The 21,105-nt window shown below is 29.8% G+C and overlaps 2 protein-coding genes and 1 non-coding gene across 4 annotated transcripts; 2 read left to right on the forward strand and 1 right to left on the reverse strand.

Annotated features, from left to right (window-relative positions):
- The first annotated feature begins 1,622 nt into the window (after nt 1–1,622).
- On the forward strand, nt 1,623–1,694 carry TRNAQ-UUG (transfer RNA glutamine (anticodon UUG)). Its single transcript has one exon. It is a non-coding gene; the product is annotated as a tRNA-Gln (tRNA).
- A 1,486-nt stretch (nt 1,695–3,180) lies between these two features.
- On the reverse strand, nt 3,181–6,784 carry LOC112784085 (early nodulin-like protein 20). 2 transcript variants are annotated; one of them, XM_025827198.3, is made up of 3 exons: nt 6,703–6,784; nt 6,403–6,603; nt 3,181–3,714 (listed from the first exon to the last, which is right to left on the reverse strand). In XM_025827198.3, the coding sequence occupies exons 2-3, from the start codon at nt 6,587–6,589 to the stop codon at nt 3,356–3,358; spliced, it is 546 nt and encodes a 181-aa protein (XP_025682983.1). In that variant the 5' UTR covers nt 6,590–6,603; nt 6,703–6,784; the 3' UTR covers nt 3,181–3,355. The 2 variants fall into 2 exon arrangements, with proteins under 2 accessions (XP_025682983.1, XP_029152342.1); XM_029296509.2 differs by lacking the exon at nt 6,703–6,784 and having other exon boundaries at nt 6,403–6,692.
- An 8,282-nt stretch (nt 6,785–15,066) lies between these two features.
- Nucleotides 15,067–20,637, forward strand: LOC112783105 (replication protein A 70 kDa DNA-binding subunit B). The gene is made up of 12 exons (XM_025825882.3): nt 15,067–17,684; nt 17,810–17,903; nt 18,059–18,326; nt 18,420–18,513; nt 18,629–18,756; nt 18,845–18,929; nt 19,021–19,153; nt 19,225–19,382; nt 19,471–19,594; nt 19,724–19,904; nt 19,981–20,046; nt 20,129–20,637. The coding sequence occupies exons 2-10, from the start codon at nt 17,892–17,894 to the stop codon at nt 19,811–19,813; spliced, it is 1,092 nt and encodes a 363-aa protein (XP_025681667.1). The 5' UTR covers nt 15,067–17,684; nt 17,810–17,891; the 3' UTR covers nt 19,814–19,904; nt 19,981–20,046; nt 20,129–20,637.
- Nucleotides 20,638–21,105: the final 468 nt, after the last annotated feature.

A 21,105-nucleotide genomic window follows, 5' to 3' on the forward strand; every position in this document is an offset into this window, starting at 1 on the left:
TAGGGCTGAATTTAATTTTTTATTGGGCTTGAGATTTCTCTTTCTATTTCGGCCCAAATAAAAACCTGCATCACAAAATTATTAATTAACATATGTTAAATGAAAATCAAATTAATAATTTTATAATTAATTATTTTAATAATGTTTGTTCATCGTCAAAATTAATTTTTTCAATCCGTTTTAACTTAAACAAAGTTTCATTCATATATGATATTAAATTAGGCTAAATCTAACACCACCTACTTAAAATTCATGATACATACAGGATCAAATTTTCAATTACCAAATTTATGGTATGGACTCATATAAGCCACTAGTATAGAATTTGAAACATTAGTTTATAAAGGTTCAGTCTCTACATTTTTTGCCAAAGACAAAACCAATTTTAAAATTATTACATAAAGGATATTTTGGTATTTTTATGTTTAATGTGAAAAAATATTTACTTTTTAAAAATAAATCTGGAGTTCCAATATTTTAAAATTAAAAATTAAATTTTAATTTGTAATACAATTAAACAATTTTATAGGTAAAAGGGTATTTTTTATTTTTTATAATTTATAATATCAAATATTATTTATTTATGATTAACAAATTAAATTACTAACTATTTAATTTATCTAAATTACAAAAAAATTAAATTACTAACTTGATGGCACTAAATATTTGTATGTAAAACAGAACATTTTAAATTTAAATCTTTATTTTTCATTGTATGTATATGTATTTTTACGAAAATACAAATTTTATATTAAGAGTGTAGTTTTTGTTAATATATTATTTTTTATTAATTTTAAAAGAACTACGTAATCAATATATGTGTAACCTCTTTGTATTTAATTACTATATTAATTTAAATCAAGAAAAGATTGAAAATTTTCCATCTTAAATATATAAAAAAAATTAAAAGATTGACTATATTTACTTAATTAATAGAATTATATGAATAATAAATTAAATAATATCATTGTATTATTAATAATGGTATTACTCATGACATATGTAGTTACCAATATTTTATCTACTAATTAATTTGAATATTTATAAATTACATAGTTTGTAAATAACAATTTTAAATTTAATATTTATTTTTTGGTGATAATTTTGTTAAAAGATATGAATTAATTATATATTTTTTGATAGCAATAAAACAAAGTAAACAAAATTGATACCATTTTCTTTTCTTTTTATCAATATAAAAAATAAAGAGATAACTGATTTTTTTATTTAGAATTGATATTTACTTGTATATATATAATAAATTAATTTTATTAAATACATATTTGTCACAAATAAATTCATATTTTTTCATTAAATTTATTCCTACAATTATTAGCATAATTGAGCTATATTCCAATTCAGTTATTATAATTTTATCAATTTAGAGGTCATTTACATAATATTAAAAATTAGTATAAAAAAATCATCATAGCCCCAAAAATCGCATATTCTCTTTGATCCTTAAGAACTAATTTATATTTTCTCTACTACAGACAAATCCATGTTAGAAAGAGGGTTCTAGCATGGAGAAAGTATTTTCTGATTCTTATGGTTACATCTATTTTTTAGAATAGGACAAGACAAGATATTAAGAACAAGATATAAAAAATAAAAACACATTCAGTTCTATGGTGTAGTGGTTAGCACTCTGGACTTTGAATCCAACGACCTGGGTTCGACTCCCGGTAGGACCTCTACTTTATATAGTCACAAAATTTAGTGTAAAGTAATAACAAATTATAAAAATTTAATTTTTTTTTTCATCAAAAAATTTGACAACAAAAATATAATAATAAAATTATAATTATAAAAAATAAATTGTATACGTTGTTAATATTTTTTTAAAAATTTTTGTATTATCTTATAAAAATGGACATAAAATATATTAATTTAGTATCATTAAATACAATATTTTTATCTATATCTTTGGATCCGATAAAATTAAGACAAAGTAAGAGTGACATAGCTTTTATCAAGCTGTTCATATTCATCACCATCACTTATTCGAGAACTTCAAAATTTTTTGGAAATTAAACAATAGTACAATAAATTATGCCTAATTATTCATATCAATTTCTAAATTTTGGTGAGACAAAATTAAAAAAAATATCAATGCTAACACAAATTCATTTAAACCACTAGTTTGACATTTTCAATGTTGGTTCTTGAAGGACCAAGTTTTACATTTTTTACCATAGATATATCCATGTTTAAAACATGTATTATTATTCTTTTGATGGCTATGCCTAAATAAAAGGAGAAATAATACATCATTGAGAGTAAATAGTCAAATTAATTCTTAAAAAATTATTCATTTTTTAAATTAATCTTTAAAAAAATTAATTAAATTCATTTTTGAAATATTTTAAATTAGTTAAATTAGTTTTTTGGTTACTGCTTTTGTTATTAATAGGGTCAAAGTTTGTTGATGTGGTATATTAAATAACATCATAATATACACCTAGTAATTCTAATTGACTATTAACATCATTAATTTATGAAATTAGATCAAATTAATTCTAAATTAAAAGTTTCCAATACCTCAAGTTATCCCCTCAATTAAATTTTGATTTAATTTCATAAATATATTACGTTAATATTCAATTAAGATTTATAAGAGTGTATTGTAGTGTCACTTAAGACTTAACATGTCACATTAGTAAATTTTGACGAAAAGAATAAGATAATAAATTAAAATTTTTTTAGGACTAATTTAAAGAACGAATAATCTTTCAAAAACTAATTTGATCATTTACTTATATCATGGAAGATCATAACTTACGGATGGGGAAGAACATGATGGGTTGGTAAAGGGAGACATGTATATGGAACACATAAAGTACATACATATCATGTGAGGAGCAGGGTGGAAGAAGTTACCACTAACAGTTGTGTGTTTTGTGTTTGCTGATGGTGGTGAATTTTGAGTTACATTGTCTTGTGATCATTTTGTTAAAAAATAATGTTAAGTAATCATTTTTTTAGTTAATATCAATTATTTTTTTAAAATTATATTATTTATTTAAAATTATATATCTTAAATCATAGATATTTAATTATAAATTTTAAATTATAAATTTAAATACTAAAATAGACTAATAACAACTAATTAAAAATATTTATATTTATAGAGAGAGAAAATAAACCAAGAAGAGAAAAATAGAAGAGAACAAATCATAATGTAAGTAAATTAAATTTTTAATAAAACTTTAAACCCATAAATTCAAATCTCGCTTCTTTTTTATCACACTACTACTAGTTCCACCATATGCTATATAAATTTTTGGGCTAGCATACACAAACATGTGGCTAATAATAATGAGCCCATAAAAAATTACATAAAACAATGTTTGCACTAATAATTCTCACTAAACAAACTCACATAAACCACATTAACAAGAACAATCCAAATGCATGTGAACATAATAGTGGAAGAGGCAGAGTACTGAGAAGGTGCTGATGGGGATGCAGTTGCAAGAATGGGGGCAGGTTGGTCTTTTCGCTCATCTTTGGCAACAACGTTGATGGCAACTCTCATTTGATGGAAGCAGTATCCTCCGCTGGAGAGGAAGTAGTAGTCCCTCGGCTCCGTCAAATGGACCACGTCGCGGCCGCCACGTGTCACGTTCTTAATGAAATCTCTGTCTATGCATTTCTCGTAGCTTGTCTTGTTCACTTCCAGAACGTTGTAGTATCGCTTGTCAAAATAGAATACTTAAAAGATATTAATAAAAAAAATGGTTAGTTAATATTTAATAACAATGCTTAATTAGTTGAATGTTAATAATGCAAGACAAATTAACTAGTGTATAATGTATTAAAATAAGGGGATGCTCCAAAACGTTTTTTTTAAAGATATTTTTTAATAATTAAAATTTAATACATATAATCATTTAAATTATATTATTTTTGTTAAAATTAAGTCAGACAAATTAATTTGACTAAAAAATAGTGAATCAAATTTTGAATTCGTCTAAATTAATATTATTTTTTTATAAAAAATAACTACAATATCCCTATTATATAAAATTACTAAAATACACTTATTATATATATTAATTTTGAGAATTCTAAATTCTAGCCCTTTTCTTCTCTATTGTTATAGGGTTAGAATTTAAAGTTTTCAATATATATATATATGATAGGGATATTTTAGTTGTATTTTATAATAGGGATATTGTAGTAATTTTTTATAAAAAATATTAATTTATACTGGTTTAAAAATTTAATTTATTAATTTCTTGCTAAACTGATTTGTCCAGTCAAATTTTAATAAAAATAATACAATTTAATTGATTATATGTATTAAATTTTAATTTTTAAAAATATCTTTAAAAAAAGACATTTTTGACATCTTTATCTAAGTGTCTCCCTTAAAATAATTATAATTAGCATGTCAGACGCATAAAATATATCAAGTTCTTTGTTCTATTGATCCCAATTATATATGAATAAAAAGTCTACTTATATCATCTTGAAATATTATAACATATAGAAAAAATAATAAATAGGTTCTTGATCTTTTGATCTGCCGACATTTAAGTTTTTGAAGATTTGAAAATATAGTTAAGTTCCTGATCTTTTCAAAATTTGGACATATCAATTTCTCGTGTTCATTTGGGTCTGTTAGATTTAATAGAAAAATAAAACGTAACTCCCGTTGTACTGATCTGATTGATACGGATGCATACATGAGAAAATTTTTAAAATTAGACAAATTAAATTCAGGGATCGATATGTTCAGATTTTGAAGAGGTCAGGATTTAAATGTATTTTAAAATCTTTAAAAATTTAAATGTTCACGAACCAAAAAGTTAGAGATCGATTTATCATTTTCTCTAACATATGTAATTCTTCAAATATTTAATAAAAAAGTGTTTAAACTTTTTCTTATTTAACAATTAAGATGAATCTTTAGGATGAAATTGCAAAATACCATTTATTATTTAGATTAATTGTTAGTGTTAAAAGAATATAGATCCAAGTTTTGTAGACCACCTTAATGAAGCTTATAATTGCATGTTGGGTTGTGTTTTATGTTAATGTGTTCAATTCATATATACTACACCAAAAAGGAGCTGTGGCGATTTGGTTCCTCCTTTTATGACAGTTTTCAAAGGCTCAAAAATAATTTTGCAACAGTTAAAAAAAGAAGAGTCAGTAAAAATATTTTGTGTGTATCTCATGCAATTTTTTTTTTGTTATGGAAAGTTAAAGTAGCATTATTCTTATCGTTTTCAAAGGGAGATTCTTATTTTTCCTTATATTCATCCTTCTTCTGTTGTGATTTTGTGTTTCTCTTGACTCAATGACTTTAACCTTTTTCTTTTTGAATAAAGTGATAAATAAATTATTAAAAAAAATACTAATATATTTTTTTAAGATAACAAATGTGATTATATTATTTTTAAATTAATTTTTATGATTAAGATAGAAGGTCTTAATTTAAATTAATTTATTCATGTTTGTTATCGTAGAAAACTTTATTAATATTTTTTTTTTTTAAATTTGTTCAAAGTGCACAAATCTTCATGATCTTATTGTTATTTATTTATTTTTTTACTAAGCTATGAATGTAGTTTGAATAAGGGATTAATACTATGTTTCATTGGAATGTAGAACGCATTATACTATTATAGGCTTTTCATCTAATCATTAATTCTTCAATTTTAGTTTTAATTTCTTGATCAGGAGTTACCTAATTTCTTGCATATATGCAACACCACTTAAATAGCAATGTTTTCCGAATATACCAAAAAGTAAAAGGGTAACCTATTTTTCTTTTTCTTCTCCCTTTAATAAATATGAGTGGCAGCCTTAATTAGCTTGGCCAATACTCCAGTCTCAAAGTTCATGAAATTATTATATATTAAAAATTATATATAATAGTAAATATTTAATAAGATTATTATTTTCATTGTATTATTGTGCTAAAGAAAACTCATTTTCCATGTATTATAAGAAGCAAATAAATTTTTTTAAACAAATAATTTTTTTCTAATGTCACAAGTCACAACTCACAAGCTATTTTTGGTTTAAACAAACAAACTAGGCAAGTATAACTAGCACAAACAAAATGGGGGAAATTAAAGGAATTTGTTTTTCTCTAAAAAAGAAAAATATATGTTCTCTCTTATGAAGAAATGAAGAAATTAAATTTATACGATTATACATTTTAGAAGAGGATATATGATTGAGGTGAAATTAAATTTGTGATACAAGGATTAGAAGAGGCAACATCAAATTTAACTTCTTGTTAATTAATTACTCTTGTAACCCTCAAATTTCATGAAATACCCACATGACATACACAAGAAATTAAACATATTAATTAAAGGACTGGAAAATAAATAAATAATTAAGAGAGAAACAGAGAAATTAAATGTTAATTTAATTACTTACTAAGCCAATCACCAACATAAACAGTCTTCTCATGAGCAAACCAATCAGTGTAGTTGACATCAGGACGCCATCCTTTAGAACCTCCAACCCTATGGAGGTCTTCTCCCATCACAGCCATCACCGTCACCGCCACCACCGCAGCCACCGCCACTGCCGCCATCTTATCAAACCGCAACTTCTCCATCATTTCCTCTAGACTTCCTAAACAAACCAAAATTCCAATTGTGAAAGTGTATATATATGTGTGTGTAGAGTGAACAAAAAGGGTAATATGAGAATATAAGAGTGCAAGGGACATACATAGACACATATAAGGCGTTTTGTAACTGAAATTAACATGTGATATTCCTGAGTGTCTAATTGGAGAGACAGTCAGCATTACATTTACACCTCATGAAAAGTGTTTAGATCTTTTGTCCCTTATATCTAGTGATCAATTGGGTTACATGGTCTACTCCTATTTCTTAACTCTTGAATATTTTATTACTCCTTTTTTATCTATGCATAGTATTTAACTTCATACATTTAGTGTTAAATAAGTAAGTATGACTTTTGAATAAAAATAAACGTACATTTTAATAATAATTCTCCACATACAAGTGTTTTTTTTATACAAGTTATAACGCGCTTCGAACCATACTGCACGTTTTCATTGTACTTTTTTCTTCTTCTTTCTGTATATTCTTCTTCCTCTTCCTCTTCTTCTTCGTTTCTTTTGTTTCTTGTCTTCTCTTTCTCCTTCTTCATTTACGTGCTTTTCTCTCTGTTTTCTTTCTTCGTTATTCTCGATTTTTATTGTTTTTTTCACTGCACCTTCTTCTTATTTTTGCTGCACGTTCTTCTTCCTCTTCCTCTTCCTCTTCCTCTTCCTCTTCTTCTTCTTCTTTTCTTTCGTTTCTTACCTTCTCTTTCTCCTTCTTCATTTACGTGCTTTTCTCTCTGTTTTCTTTTTTCGTTATTCTCGATTTCCATTGTTTTTTGACATCAAGCTCTGAAATCGTTTTTAAAGAAGAAGAAGAAGCAGCAGAAGATGAGGAGGAAAAAGAGAAAGAGTTCTGAATTATGCATAAGGTGTACTTCAACGAATTTTGAGTGTATTTCTTAAATCTTTTAGGTGTAGTTTTGTAATCCCTTGGGTGTATTTCTGTAATCCTTCAGGTGTATTTCTATAATCGTTTGGGTGTATTTCTGTAATCGTTTGGGTATATTTCTGAAGTTCCATTATCTTCAAATTTGGCAAGAAACTCGTTTTCATGGAGGAGGAAGAAGAAGAGTCGTTCATAACGCATGGTGAGTAGTGCGTTTTGAAAACAGGAAGTGGTTGAATAACGTGCATTTATTTACTCTTGAATGTAGGAGTGTAATGCGTGTGTTTTGTTGGACTTGTGCCAACTTATAAGACTTGTAAGCCAAAAAGACTTGTATGTGTAACAGTCCTCAAATTTTAAATAAAAGATATTTGTATAAAAATAAATAGATAACTAGACACTAATTTTTGTACAAATGAATAAACATAAAAGTAAACATGGATTTTGAAAAATGATAAATATACTTTTTCTATTTGTATTTTTACAAATTAAACTAATAAACAAGAAATACATACATAGAGAGTAAAGACAAGGTTCTAAATCTAAAAATCGAATCGGTTATTGAATAATTCTATTTATTAGTTTATGAAAGAAGTTTAATTATGGCTCAATTGAAATAATTAAACTTTTATAAAATAATATATAAAATTATAAATAAACACAAAATATATAAATATATTCTAATGGCTGTACTCCTCTTTTCGTGGAAAATAGAAACAACAGCCGCAACAACATCAATGTGACTCCCTCAAAACATCAACCAATGTTCAGCTCCAGCAGCAATGGGCGACAACGTGACTCCCTCACTCCCTTGCCTTTGCTTTTGCTAACTCTCTCTCTCTTCTTCATCACTCTCGATATTATGGGACCGTTTGAAAAGATTAAGGTTCAGTTTATATAAATAATTTAATTAAGTTATTTTTGAAGAAATAGTTTAAATAATAAATATTTATATTAAAAATAGTTACTTATTTTAAAGTACTTAAATAAACTACTTTGTATTTAATTTTTTAGTTTTAAAAGTACTTATTTTAAGAGAAAAGTGATAAAAACTTTTTATTATGAGAGAAGTCATTTTTTTAACTTCTCCTTAAATACCAAAATAACTTTTTAAAAAGTTACAATTTTGTTTTGAAAATTGTACCAGACATTAATACTACACATTTTTATAAGTTAAAAGTTAAAAAAAAGTCACTTATGACCTATCCAAACGGACCCTAAAAGTAACTTTTTTGAATTTTTAACTTATAAAAAGTAGTAGTATTAATGACTGATGCAATTTTCAAAATCAAATTGCAGCTTTCTAAAAAGTTAGGATTTTTTATTTAAATAAAATATTTGGGCTCCTATATTACCTGATTCCCCTAAATAGTTTTTTTGAACGTGAATCCCCTAAACCATATAATATATAAATCGTCCTAGGGTTGTGTGTTTTAGTGAATATATTGTACCCTGGAACGATTTATGCATGAATTGCATAGGTGAATAAGGCATAAATCGTCCCAGCTCACTGTGTGTTACGAATAACACGTAAATCGTTCTAGTCTAGGATGATTTATGCATTTTAACCTAAAACACTCTACCCTGGCACGATTTACGTGCTTCTTCCTAACCTTCTACCCCTAACACGATTTACGTGCAAATCCCAAACCCACATGTCCCTAGGACGATTTGTATTTGTATTTAACAATAATTTTTTTAATTTAAAAATTAATTTCTAATCAACATTTAACACTTGATTATTAGTAAAAATTATATATTAATTTTATAAAAAATATAAAATAATATATACCATTTTTAAAAATTAATCATTTAATCTTTAATTTTTCATAACAAATAATTAATTAATACAAATAATATTTTAAAAACTTAAATTTTGGAAACAAAATAAAATTATTTTAAATATTTTAACATTTTAAAATAATTTTTTAGTTACAAAAATTCTTATATTTTGTGACAAACAAATAATTTGTTACAAACACTATTGAATTTTGTGACAAATTAATTTTTTATTACAAAATATTTTGAACATTTACAACAACACACCGATTCGTTACAAAAGCCAAAATAATTTGTAACAAAAAAAATAAATTATTACAAAATATCAAAACGTTTTGTAACAAATTGTATTGTTACAAAATATTATTATTATGTAACAATCACTAATTTTTGTTACAAAAATTAATTTTTTGTAACAATTTTAAATTTGTTACAAAATTTTTGTTACAAATATTTCATTTTCTTATATTATATATATAATCAAGCCCATAATGTGATTTACATAAATATTTGTGTAGTAGAATATTCTAGAACAAATAAATAAGTCAACACAATATAAATTTGATGAATAAATATATGAAAATTAACTTTAATTAATATTAGTTTATTTTTTATTGTAAATTAATTTTTTATTTTTATTTTTTTTAAATTTAAAATTTAAAATTTAAAATAAAAATAAATTAAAAAAAAATTGTAACTTAAAAAATTAACTTCTTAATTGAACTCAAATTTGATATAGTAGTAAATATGGTGTGATTGCATCAAAAAATGGTTATCATATAAAGAAACACATGTCTTTTTACTCTAGATGAGTTAGAATTCGAATTACACATAAAAGTTTTCACATAAATCGTCCTAGGGGCTTGTGGGTTTGGAATTTGTACGTAAATCGTGTTAGGGGGTAGAGGGTTAGGAAGAAGCACGTAAATCGTGCCAGAGTAGAGTGTTTTAAGTTAAAATGCATAAATCATCCTAGGCTAGGACGATTTCCGTGTTACTCGTAACACACAGTGGGCTATGACGATTTATGCCTTATTCACCTATGTAATTCATGCATAAATCGTCCTAGGGTACAATGATTTATATATTCATTAAAACACACAACCCTAGAATGATTTATATATTATATGATTTAGGGATTCACGTTCAAAAAAATCATTTAGGGGAATCAGGTAATATAGAAGTCCAAATATTTTATTTAAATAAAAAACCCAAAAAGTTATTTAAGAATGGACTTTACTAGGTAGACAATAGCATTTGTGAATAATGGGATATAAAATTGGTCCAATAAAGTAAAAACATACTAAACTTTTAAATTATCCACCTAAATTTTAATATTAGGATAACCATTCACACACCTAGTGAATTGAACATCTTATATATTCATTATTCATATTGTTTAATATTTTCATTATCTACCTATACTTTTCCATTAAAAAAATACTAAAAATCATTCATAGCAAGAAAAAAAAAAGAAAAAATAAATAATATTGAGAGACGGATCTAATCATCAAATGCAAGAGCAATGAGGGATGATATAGGCCCAATTTGGATAAATAACTTAATTAAACTCATTTTGAAAAAATAGCTTAAACAATAAATAGCTCTATTAAAAGTAATTTACAAATAAGTTATTTTTTGTTTGGATTTTAGTTCTAAAAGTGCTTATTTTATATAAATATGATAAAAAGTAGTAATATTATGAGAGAAGTAATTTTTTTTAACTTCTTTATAAATTCTTAAACAAGAATGCTAGGGAACCAAGAGATGTTTCTGAATGAATCCAAAATCTCTACGTGGATGATGCTTATGCTAGGTATTAGGATGTTTCTTCTACTAAGTATCAGAATGTTTCTTTTTAATAATACTAAATGGATGTTCTTTTATATATTTTATAAATTTTTTTATATACTAAGAATTGGGATTGTTGAAAATTCCGTGATTTCCGCCCCTATTTCTCCAACATATCATTTAGAATTTTAATTTGGGGTGAGAAGCAATTAATATCAAATATTATAAATTAAAAATAAATAAAATTAATTAAATATAATTATAAATTAGTTAAGTTGGTTACTTTTTGACTGATCACCTTTTGATTCTATATACTTTTTCATTTTATATATATATAAATGCGTCAGTTTAATCAAAGCCATCCGGATTCGATTTCATCGGCTTCTAGACGATTTTGTAATTTTTTGTCTATCTAAAAAGTAAAAGATTTATCTTATAAATCATCCGTCCCCGATTAAAAATATAAAAATTAAAAAAGAAAAATATTTAGTTTTTTATATCATAAAAAAATTAATTTTAATATACTATTTGTTCCGACCCAGTCCATTAGTAACCCGAGTATGTATATGAGCGACCGACCCAACAGATCGCTCGATCCGAGTTAGGAGGTGACCCGCCCCTTTCCACAGATATGTCACCTACTCCAACTCTAAACGCCGCCTTTTGTATGAATACTGACTTAAGCGTCGGAATTTTTGCAGGTGGTCCCACCACATCGCCTTCTCGTAGATCCCAGCACACAACCTCCTCCTGTCTCGCAACTCATGCCTAGATCCCAACCCTCTCGAACCCCTGCTCCAGCACCTGTTTGTCCCGATCCACCATACACCCGAGCATACGAACACTATTGATGTAAATCAGTTTTATCTATATATTTAATTATATATTATTATATCATTAAAAATGATTATTATTATTTTATTAATTACATGAATAATCCTATAACAATCCTTGAAAACAAGGTTTCTTCGATAGTGGACTCTGCTACGTGACACTCACCCAGGTCTTCTATTCTTTCAAACAACGCGTGTTTTATCATATCACTTATTAACAATTGATTCATGGTATATCATATCATATATCATATCATGTATTCATGTATCATATGATCATATCATAAATCATCATATATACCATATATCATATATATCTATACATAAAGGATCTACATCTACATAAAGGCATATTATTCTCACCAGTATGTAATATATTGAGTAAGTTATTAATTATCTAAGTCTTCAAGCCAGATTAAATGTACTTACTTTATGAGTCGGTTTGTATCGGGACCAACAAACCCTCTGACATCATCATCGTAGTGTTGTTGTTGTCTTTTCAAATTTAAAATCAGATTAAAATCTAATTATTATTATTATAAATAGCACAGAAGAGATTACCATTGCACTGGATGGCGATCTCATGAATTGATTGTTTTGTATTTATTTTAATTATTTTTTTCACATTCTGAAAATATATATCTATATATATAAATGCATTCTTTGTTAAAACTATATTGGTCATATAATTTTATTGAAACTTATATAAATGCATTATTTAATTTAATGTAATTGTGATGATATTTATCTTATGGTCAACAAGTATAACTATTACATTATATAAAAAGTGTGTCCGTACTGTAACCATGATCAGAGATGGCTATAAGATATGCTCAGCTATGTGCATATACCCTCACATCCAACTCTGTTTCCAACCCCCCATTTCAAAGGCCACCATTCTAAACATTTGCTTCCTTCTAACCCAACGTCGTTCTTCAAGTTCTCTCCCTTAGGTAAGTCTTGCCCGTGGTCTTATATTTTTTAATTACAATCGACATATATCTTTAAGTTCCATGACCACCATATTTGTGTTGTGATCAAATTCATTGGAATTGTTACTACCTACCATTATTTAACATCAACTTTGTTTTGTCATCAGGCCATATATTGTTGTTCATGTCAAATGGATAGCTTGAATTCTTACTATCAAGGGCGATACTTTTACATGGAGATAAACTCATATTTGGTAAGCACTTTATCCAATTCATGTGCTATTTTTTCTAGCAATGTCCGATAATCTTTCAGTATGTCACATGATAGTCTATTATACATTTGACTTATCATTGTTTTTGTCTTGAAGGGGATGGGTGAACTTCTATACACATTCTTTCGGAGATTCAAAGATGTCATTCCAAGCTCCATGACATTTTGTGATTTTGCTGGTAATGAGGTTGATGTGGTTATCGACAAGTGTCACCGAACAGGTATAGTTGTTATGGCTATAATAATCTTGCTGCACTTTATGGCCTAAAAGAAGGAGGTTGGTTGAGTGTTTGTTATGTTGGTCAAGACAAGTTCTTGGTTGTTGACGTCAAGGACCATTACATGCGCTCTAAAGAGCTGTGTTCCCCACCATTGAAACTCACTGTTGAGGTCAGGCCATCTGTTCCTATTGAGGAAGTAATCAACATATCTGATGACATATGTAATGAAAGTCCCGTCGTTGATCCAGTTGAATTTGTAACAATTCCTGAAATCCTGCATCAACAAGATAATTCTACTCCCTTTAATCCAAATTCGGCTGACACAATTAACGAGCATCATATTCTTCCACAATCTGTTGTCGACACATTGACTTGCGTTGATCCCACCGTTTATGCCGGTCTTGAACCTTATTCAGGTAAAGTCATTTTCTCCCCTAACAAGCATGTCCAACAGGAACAATGTGATCCAATACCACAGTTACTATCTTTTTCTGGTGTTCCTTCCTCGCCCAGTCTAACATTTCCACCAACTGGTACCGTATCTGCCCCGCTAGAGCAGACTATTCACCATTCAAACACTAGTCCTGATGTTGTTACCAATCATAATATAGTGTCTCCCAATAGCCGTAGCCCCACACCACCACCACCTCATAATAGCCACGTCGTCCTGCCATCGCACTTTCCTCTACGACTAGAGTATTATTCTGTGGTTAGGATGATATCCAAGTATCAGTCAACTCACTACTCTATGGTAAGTTTTATCAAATTGATATACCATGTTGTCCATGTTTAACGTTATTAAAAACTATTTAGTTGCATTGAAGGGTTCAACAAGCTGATAAATTCATTTTGCAGCTTCTTCCTTCTGCTTTTTCGTCGCAAGCATTTCCTTCGAGACTCGATTTTGTTCGTGTTAGGGAACTCCGCAACCCACCTATAGTAATGAAGCTTCGCTGGTGGAGTCTGAAGTCATCAGAAGCCTTCCTTACTAGGGGATGGAGAAGATTTTCCATTGACCATGGACTAAAGTGTGGAAGTGTTGTTAGATTTTTAGTGCCCACTAATGATGAAACCACCATCTTTGTCTCTATATTACGTCTGTGAAGACCAAATCACTTAATTATGTCTGATGGCTAAGCAATGGATCTGACTTTTAACGTATTTTGTTAGTGCTATATGTTAGCATTATATGTTATGATATTAGTTGTACTGATCCCAAAAATAATATTAATGAAGTTGGCTTTTTAATGCTTGAAAGAATGGTTGCCAACCTTCATGGATTGCAACTTTGGCATGCATTTTTTTATAACATATTTCATGCATACCATGTACAATTAAGTATATAGCCACATGTGCTAATGGAGAATTAAGTATTCTTCTAAGTCCCACATTCATTCGAAGAAGACTTACTCAAAGTTTAGTGTTCCTGGCTTTTTGACCTCCTAAAACAGCCATTCTAAAACAGCCAGTATTTCCTTAGGGATTCAATATTAACATAAACTGATGGTTTTGAAGAAAGTGAATGTTTTAACCAATATTCACAATTAACGTGAGTACATGTTTTTTTTATACTAACCGGTTCAGTCGGTTCAAGCGTTTAAATAACTGCCAATCGCTATATTGAGTGGGTTGAAACAAAAAGGGTGTGAGAAACCCTTTGTGACTTCTTGATCGAGCCCGTCATAGACCGCGAAACGAGTTGAACCAACCGGTCTTCCTTAAAAAATTTCCCTTTTTTTAAATTTGTTTACCGAAAAAAGGGTTCACCATCCTCTAACCCTAACCCACTCGCCAAATCAGATTTAACGCAAAACCTCATTACCGAGCCCCTGTCATGATCGAAACTACCAGCCGCCACCGTCGCCGTAGTAATCTCCTCGGTCGACAATACCGTCGCCGTTGGCAACATCACAGCTGTAGGGTACCGTGCCAAACCAAAGGTCTCTCCCATTGACGTTCTTCATCTCGTCGTGAACCACTTGATCGGAGAACTCCTCTTGCCATCACGAGGGGCTCTTGGTCGGTCATCATCTTCTTGCCGTCGCGAACTCTCTGCACAGCGTCACTGTCTTCCAACGCTTTGTACCCCAACACGCTCCTTTCTCTACATTTCTCTCAATTATGTTGTGGAGTATTCACCTCGCCGGTGCCTTACTTTGTCCCTCACTGTCAGTAAAAATGGCTTCATCATTTTATTCATGATTTTTTATTTTTTTTATTTATCCTGATTTGTGAGTTGCTGGTTCATGTTTTCTCTCAACCTAAATTGTTGATGGTCCTCTGATTCTGATTTTAAGTTGTTGAATCTGGATGCTGATTATTCTGATTGTCATTTTAATACTCAATTGCTCGCATTCTGGGTCTTTCTTCTGCTAAAACTGGGGTAATTGTGTTTTTTTTTCTCCATCATTTAGTCGAACAAAAAAGTGGAACAAACTTAGGGGTACCATCAACACATCACCTTTGTTGCTCCCAAATCAAATGACGAAAGTTTCATTTTTATTTTAACTCGATTACATTATTTTGTTCTTCTATGTGTGCTAAATTTTTAACAACTGGACCTAATTCTTCCTTTCCCTGCAGAAGCAATCTTTTAATGTGGAAAAATCTTTTTGGAAATTAATAAGAAATGAAATGTGGGCAGTTTTAGCATAAATTCAATTTGATTTATTCAAGCAGCAACATGTGACTTAGTAGAGACTAAAACATAACCACTGTTTTAATTTTCTTCAGGATAAATCTAATGAGAATTAATTGGCCGGATTTGAGTTTATCTAAATTATACAGTCAATTTTTGAAAAACTTATTTTATATTTGATTGAGTCAGTTAAATCCCGATTGAAATGCAATTAACCTCTGAATCGAATATGCATTTTTAAGCAATTCAGTGATGCTACCTCTCAAAGACAACAACTCCAATGTTATACTTAGTTACATCCATAGGTGGTTGTTTAGTTACGGTCATTAGTGATTGCCCCGTGCACAACACAAATCATGATTCAAGGTTCTGGACAGAAGTTACCCTGTTCATATATTCTCATTCTTTCAAAAGTCAAGATATGCCCAACTTTTTTGGAAATACATGCATGTAGATATGACTATAGATAGATAGATACATAAGGGTAGCCCTTAATGCTCCGTTCGCCTCAAGATGTCATTCAAAATTAACTTATGTTAATTGGTGTCCCATAGTCAAATCTTATATTCTTATATATATATATATACATATACTTTATCAGTTGTTTATTTTGCTTTGTGTTCTGTTTATTTCTTATTAGGCTGTGCCTATATTTTTTATACTACTATCTCTCCTTTTTGTTTTGAGTGATGAATTATTATGAGTCACGTGATGCCTCCTAAGAACATCTAATTGTATGTTATGGTATCGCCTATTATTAAAAGTAAAGATAGGAGTAACCTTTTCGGCAATAGAAGCATATGAATATAACAAGACATACCTAGACATGTGTAACCATGCATGCCCTGTGCGTGTGCACATGCCATTATCATGAACCAATCTTATGCTGTGTTCTAATGTACAAGTATACACCCTTATTTATTTATGTATTTATTTATTTATTTATTTAATACTTGATTGAGTTATATATATAAATAAAAGTGATGTTTGTGTTTTGTTAGTATTTCATTTAATTTAATTGCAGATCACTTATTGCTCATATATTTTGTTTCATATGTTCTCTTTTTTAATGGTTTCTAGAACTGAAAAGTTATAATTATAAGACAAGTAATATAATATATTTTTTTATTAAAGGTAAAAGATAAGCGTAACCTTTTTTTGCAACTTATGCCACGTGAAAATGCCATTCGTGATAACCCCATCTTTTTTTATGATCTATCATACAAGTCTACATTCTTATATTTATGTGTTTATTTGTAGTTGTTGTAGGTCTTTTTTTTTATATTTTTATTTCTATTTATGTTATATATATTTAATCTTTATTTTTAATTTATTTAATCATCAATAATACTGGGTAATTATTACAAGAAATGCATTCCTTTTGTTGTTATCTCATTTAAATTAATTTTAATTTACTTATTGCTCATATATTTTGTATATCGCGTTCACTTTTTCTCTTATTGAAAATGTTATGCTTGATATCACCAGGTCGTATGAGTCATACTAATTAACATTATTAACTCATGTTAATCAATAACCAATACTTAAGTTATGAAATTATCACATCATGCTACTACGTGTGTACATTTAGAACAGCTCTCTGAAGTGCAGCAAACACTTTTTGGGCACTTAGAGTTTCCAATTTTGTTTCGACCTCATGACAACAACCTCATTCACCATCTTCATCTACAAGCGCCACAAGTGGTTATAAATACATCACCAAGACCAGGTAGTCCAACATCTTTTGCTTGACACCTAAACTAGAATTTGTTGCAACTAAAACCATTTTGAAATGGCAAGCACCTACAACTACCTGAAGGATGTGGATGCATCTAATGACAATTTGATCTATAGGATCAAGCTGAGGGTATTGAAAATATGGTCACTGTCCCCTGCCCAGCAGAAATACGTAAGACTAACTTTGGAGTTTGTGGCAATGGACCAGCTGGTGAGCTATCTAACACAATGTTGCTTTTTAGTTTTATTTATTTATGTGTTGGTTTTATTAGCAAACCAGGGCTATGAAAAAATCAGCTGACTTAATGAATTACCACGTGAATTGTACGTTCATATGCATCATGTACTGCCATGATTTGCATACAGGGAGATCGCATCCAATGTTCCATTAGGAATCCACAGCGGAGGCTGTTTGAGGATGAGTTGGTGGAGGGAAAAATATATACCATCTGCAACTTTTCAGTTGCCATTAATGATAAAAAATACAAGGCCACTAATCATGCTAGCAGGATTTACTTTAAGAGGGATACTCAACTTCGACTGGTTGATGATCCATCCTTTTCTGAGAATGTCTTCCGATTTGTTCCCAACGAAGTCATACTCAACCACACCAACGCTCAGTCGCATCTTATAGGTAACATGTAATTGCTAAGATATTCTATTTATATAGCATTGTTAATGATGTCAAATAATCTGATGGGAAAATGTAATCACCTTTACTTTTCAGATGTCATTGGTCTTCTGACAGCCAAGGGTGACATAATTGAATTTACTAAAAATGGAAAGAAGAGCAACTACATCGTTCTGGAGCTTGACGACATGTAGTTAGGGCTAAAGCTGATCCCATCTAATATTTATTCCAATTTTTGTCATAGGCTAGCCTCATGTTATTAGGAAGTTTTTTTAAAGGTATATGACTTACAGTATCTAAACCAGGGGAAAAGGAAAAATTCGCTGTACACTTTGGGAGGAGTTCGCAAGTAAGTTGGTCAAACATATTCAAGAGCAGCTGACGTCTGAGTATATCCTAATTGTACAATTCGCTAAGTTCAATCTATTTAAAGGTTTGTCACCCATGTGTTCTTGGAATTGTAAGTCATCGACATCTCCTTGCTCATGTACTGAATTGAGGGAATGCCATGTTTGTGGCAGGTACAATGGGGATATCAAACATCACCTATAATTCAAATCTTTACATCAATGCGGACTTTCAGGCGGTAAAGGATTTTCGTAAAAGGTACTACATTTCATCCTGTTATTTTGTTCAATAACTGTTTCATCAGCTTCGTCAAACGAATGACGTGTATGTATATCTAAAATACTACCAGTGTCATCATGTCCGGTGTTCCACCTCTAAATCAACTCTCCCAAATAACGACTGAACCTGTATACTCCATTGAGGAAGATCTCATTGACAAGTCAATATATAAATCCATTTCTGAGCTCAAGGAATGCATTGAGGTTAGTCATTAAATAACATAATTGTTTTTATTTCTGCAAATTCCTAGAACTTATGAGTTATTACTTTTAAGAATGGGAGCTTTGTTACAATTGGAACTGTTGTTGCAATCGATCCTAAGAACGGTTGGTGGTACAAAAGTTGCAAACATTGTTTCCATTCTCTGAAGGAGGCTGAGAACTCATACCACTGCGCTAAATGCGACACGTATCCCACCATTCACACTCCACGGTATGCATCAAAACCTTTTGATAAAAATTTTACTGAACAAGCATGCCTAAAGTTACATTCATCCTTGCTAACGTATTTTCTTAAACAGGTATAGCATTAATATTAAGGTTGTTGATGACACTGATTCGGCTGCATTTCTGCTGTATGACAAAGAAGCTTCCAAATTTCTTGGGATCTCAGCTTTTGATCTCAGACTTGCACAACTGACCAGGGTATTGTATACTATATGCATATACTATAGATACTCTAGATGCACGTAAGATGATACGTTGCTATCGTTTTGTGTTAATATGAACTTCATTATTCAGCACATCATATCTAATTTTTCATCCTAACTCTAGGGTGGCACCAATGAGGAATACCCGATAGAGCTTAATTCTTTTAGGGGGAAAAATTATCTTCAAAGTCTCCGTGAAGATGGAGGATCTTAACTCATTCCAACCGTGCAAGATAATTGTCATGAAGCTTTGTGGAGACATGTCTGTCATATCAAAATTTATTCAGAAGCATGATATATATCAGGTGTCTAATTGCATTGAATTATTTCATTTCAATGAAGTTTGTTTTCAATTGAACTAATGCAATCTCCATGATTCAGCAAAATCTGGCATTAGAGCACTCACAACTGCTCAGCATGCAATCTGGGTCTGCAGAGACGCCTAAGGTTACCGTCATTCTCAACAGATCACATATTTTTTTACTAAATCCAACGAAAATCTATTTTTATAAATACCTTCAAATTTCAGGACACATGTTCACCCTCTGTTGAGATTTTGGTCGGCGACACTAATGAGGGTTACTCAACTCCAAAGAGAAACATTGTTAGTGGCGGATGGACTAAACAACTTATTGATCTCTGTCCGAATTCTGCCGAAGGATCATCCACAAAGTGTAGGAAATTGAAGGATGGCCAGGTTGCTGGTGTTGATAAACCCCATCAGGATTAGTGCGCCAAAGCCTGCAAGAGAAATTACGCATAGATTAATGATCCACCTATAAGATCACACTATGTTTCGTACTGTTAATGCTGCTTTCGGTTAAGGTCTTGTGTGCTGTCCTGAACTTAGGGAATTTTATAGGTTCCCCTTTACCTATGTTTTCCAAATAACGCATGGTTATATACAGTTAAACCATGCATGTTGTTGTGTTTGTTTAATGCTTACTACCCTGTATGTGCGGAAGGAGCAGTATCCATGATATGCACCTGCTTACTGTGATGTTGCTTTTAATGCTATCTTAGTATTTAATGTGGTCACCCCTTCTAAATATCACTCAAATTACTATATGTTGATTTTCATGTGTTGGGAAAAAGAATGAGACAATTCTAATGCATGTATAGTACCCTTATGCATCTTTTGGTGGTTTCAAAGCCATAAGATATTTACGTTGGAATTTTTAATTTATGATGTATTCGCAAAGCATGTTTTTTTCCTGAGACTATCATCTCTTTAAGATCCCAATTAGTTCCACCATTCAATGAGGTGCATAAATTACAGGATGAATCCTCATGAATAAAAGCACCCACAACAGAACTAGAACTTATTATTGCGCAACCTGCTTGAAGGGCACACTCGTGTGTACTTTTTCTCTTTTTTTGATATTAAGATATTAGTATTTAAATTTTGATACAGCAAAACACCATCCAACCTGAATGAGTTTTACTCGGCACAATTTTTTAATACTCTACATATTTAAATTTTTTTTGTACCTTTATAGCCAAAGC

Source organism: Arachis hypogaea, chromosome 20 (genome assembly GCF_003086295.3).
Source record: "Arachis hypogaea cultivar Tifrunner chromosome 20, arahy.Tifrunner.gnm2.J5K5, whole genome shotgun sequence".
In the NCBI taxonomy this organism is placed as follows: domain Eukaryota; kingdom Viridiplantae; phylum Streptophyta; class Magnoliopsida; order Fabales; family Fabaceae; genus Arachis; species Arachis hypogaea.

What these genes read in the sequence shown, in the direction of transcription:
- LOC112784085 (XM_025827198.3), bottom strand. Translation starts at nt 6,589, where the DNA reads ATGATGGAGAAGTTGCGGTTTGATAAGATGGCGGCAGTGGCGGTGGCT. An exon ending in TTATGTTGGTGATTGGCTTA is followed by an intron (nt 3,715 to 6,402) that starts GTAAGTAATTAA and finishes ATATCTTTTAAG; the next exon opens with TATTCTATTTTGACAAGCGA.
- LOC112783105 (XM_025825882.3), top strand. An exon ending in CCCACCATTCACACTCCACG is followed by an intron (nt 19,383 to 19,470) that starts GTATGCATCAAA and finishes TTTCTTAAACAG; the next exon opens with GTATAGCATTAATATTAAGG. An exon ending in GACTTGCACAACTGACCAGG is followed by an intron (nt 19,595 to 19,723) that starts GTATTGTATACT and finishes TCCTAACTCTAG; the next exon opens with GGTGGCACCAATGAGGAATA.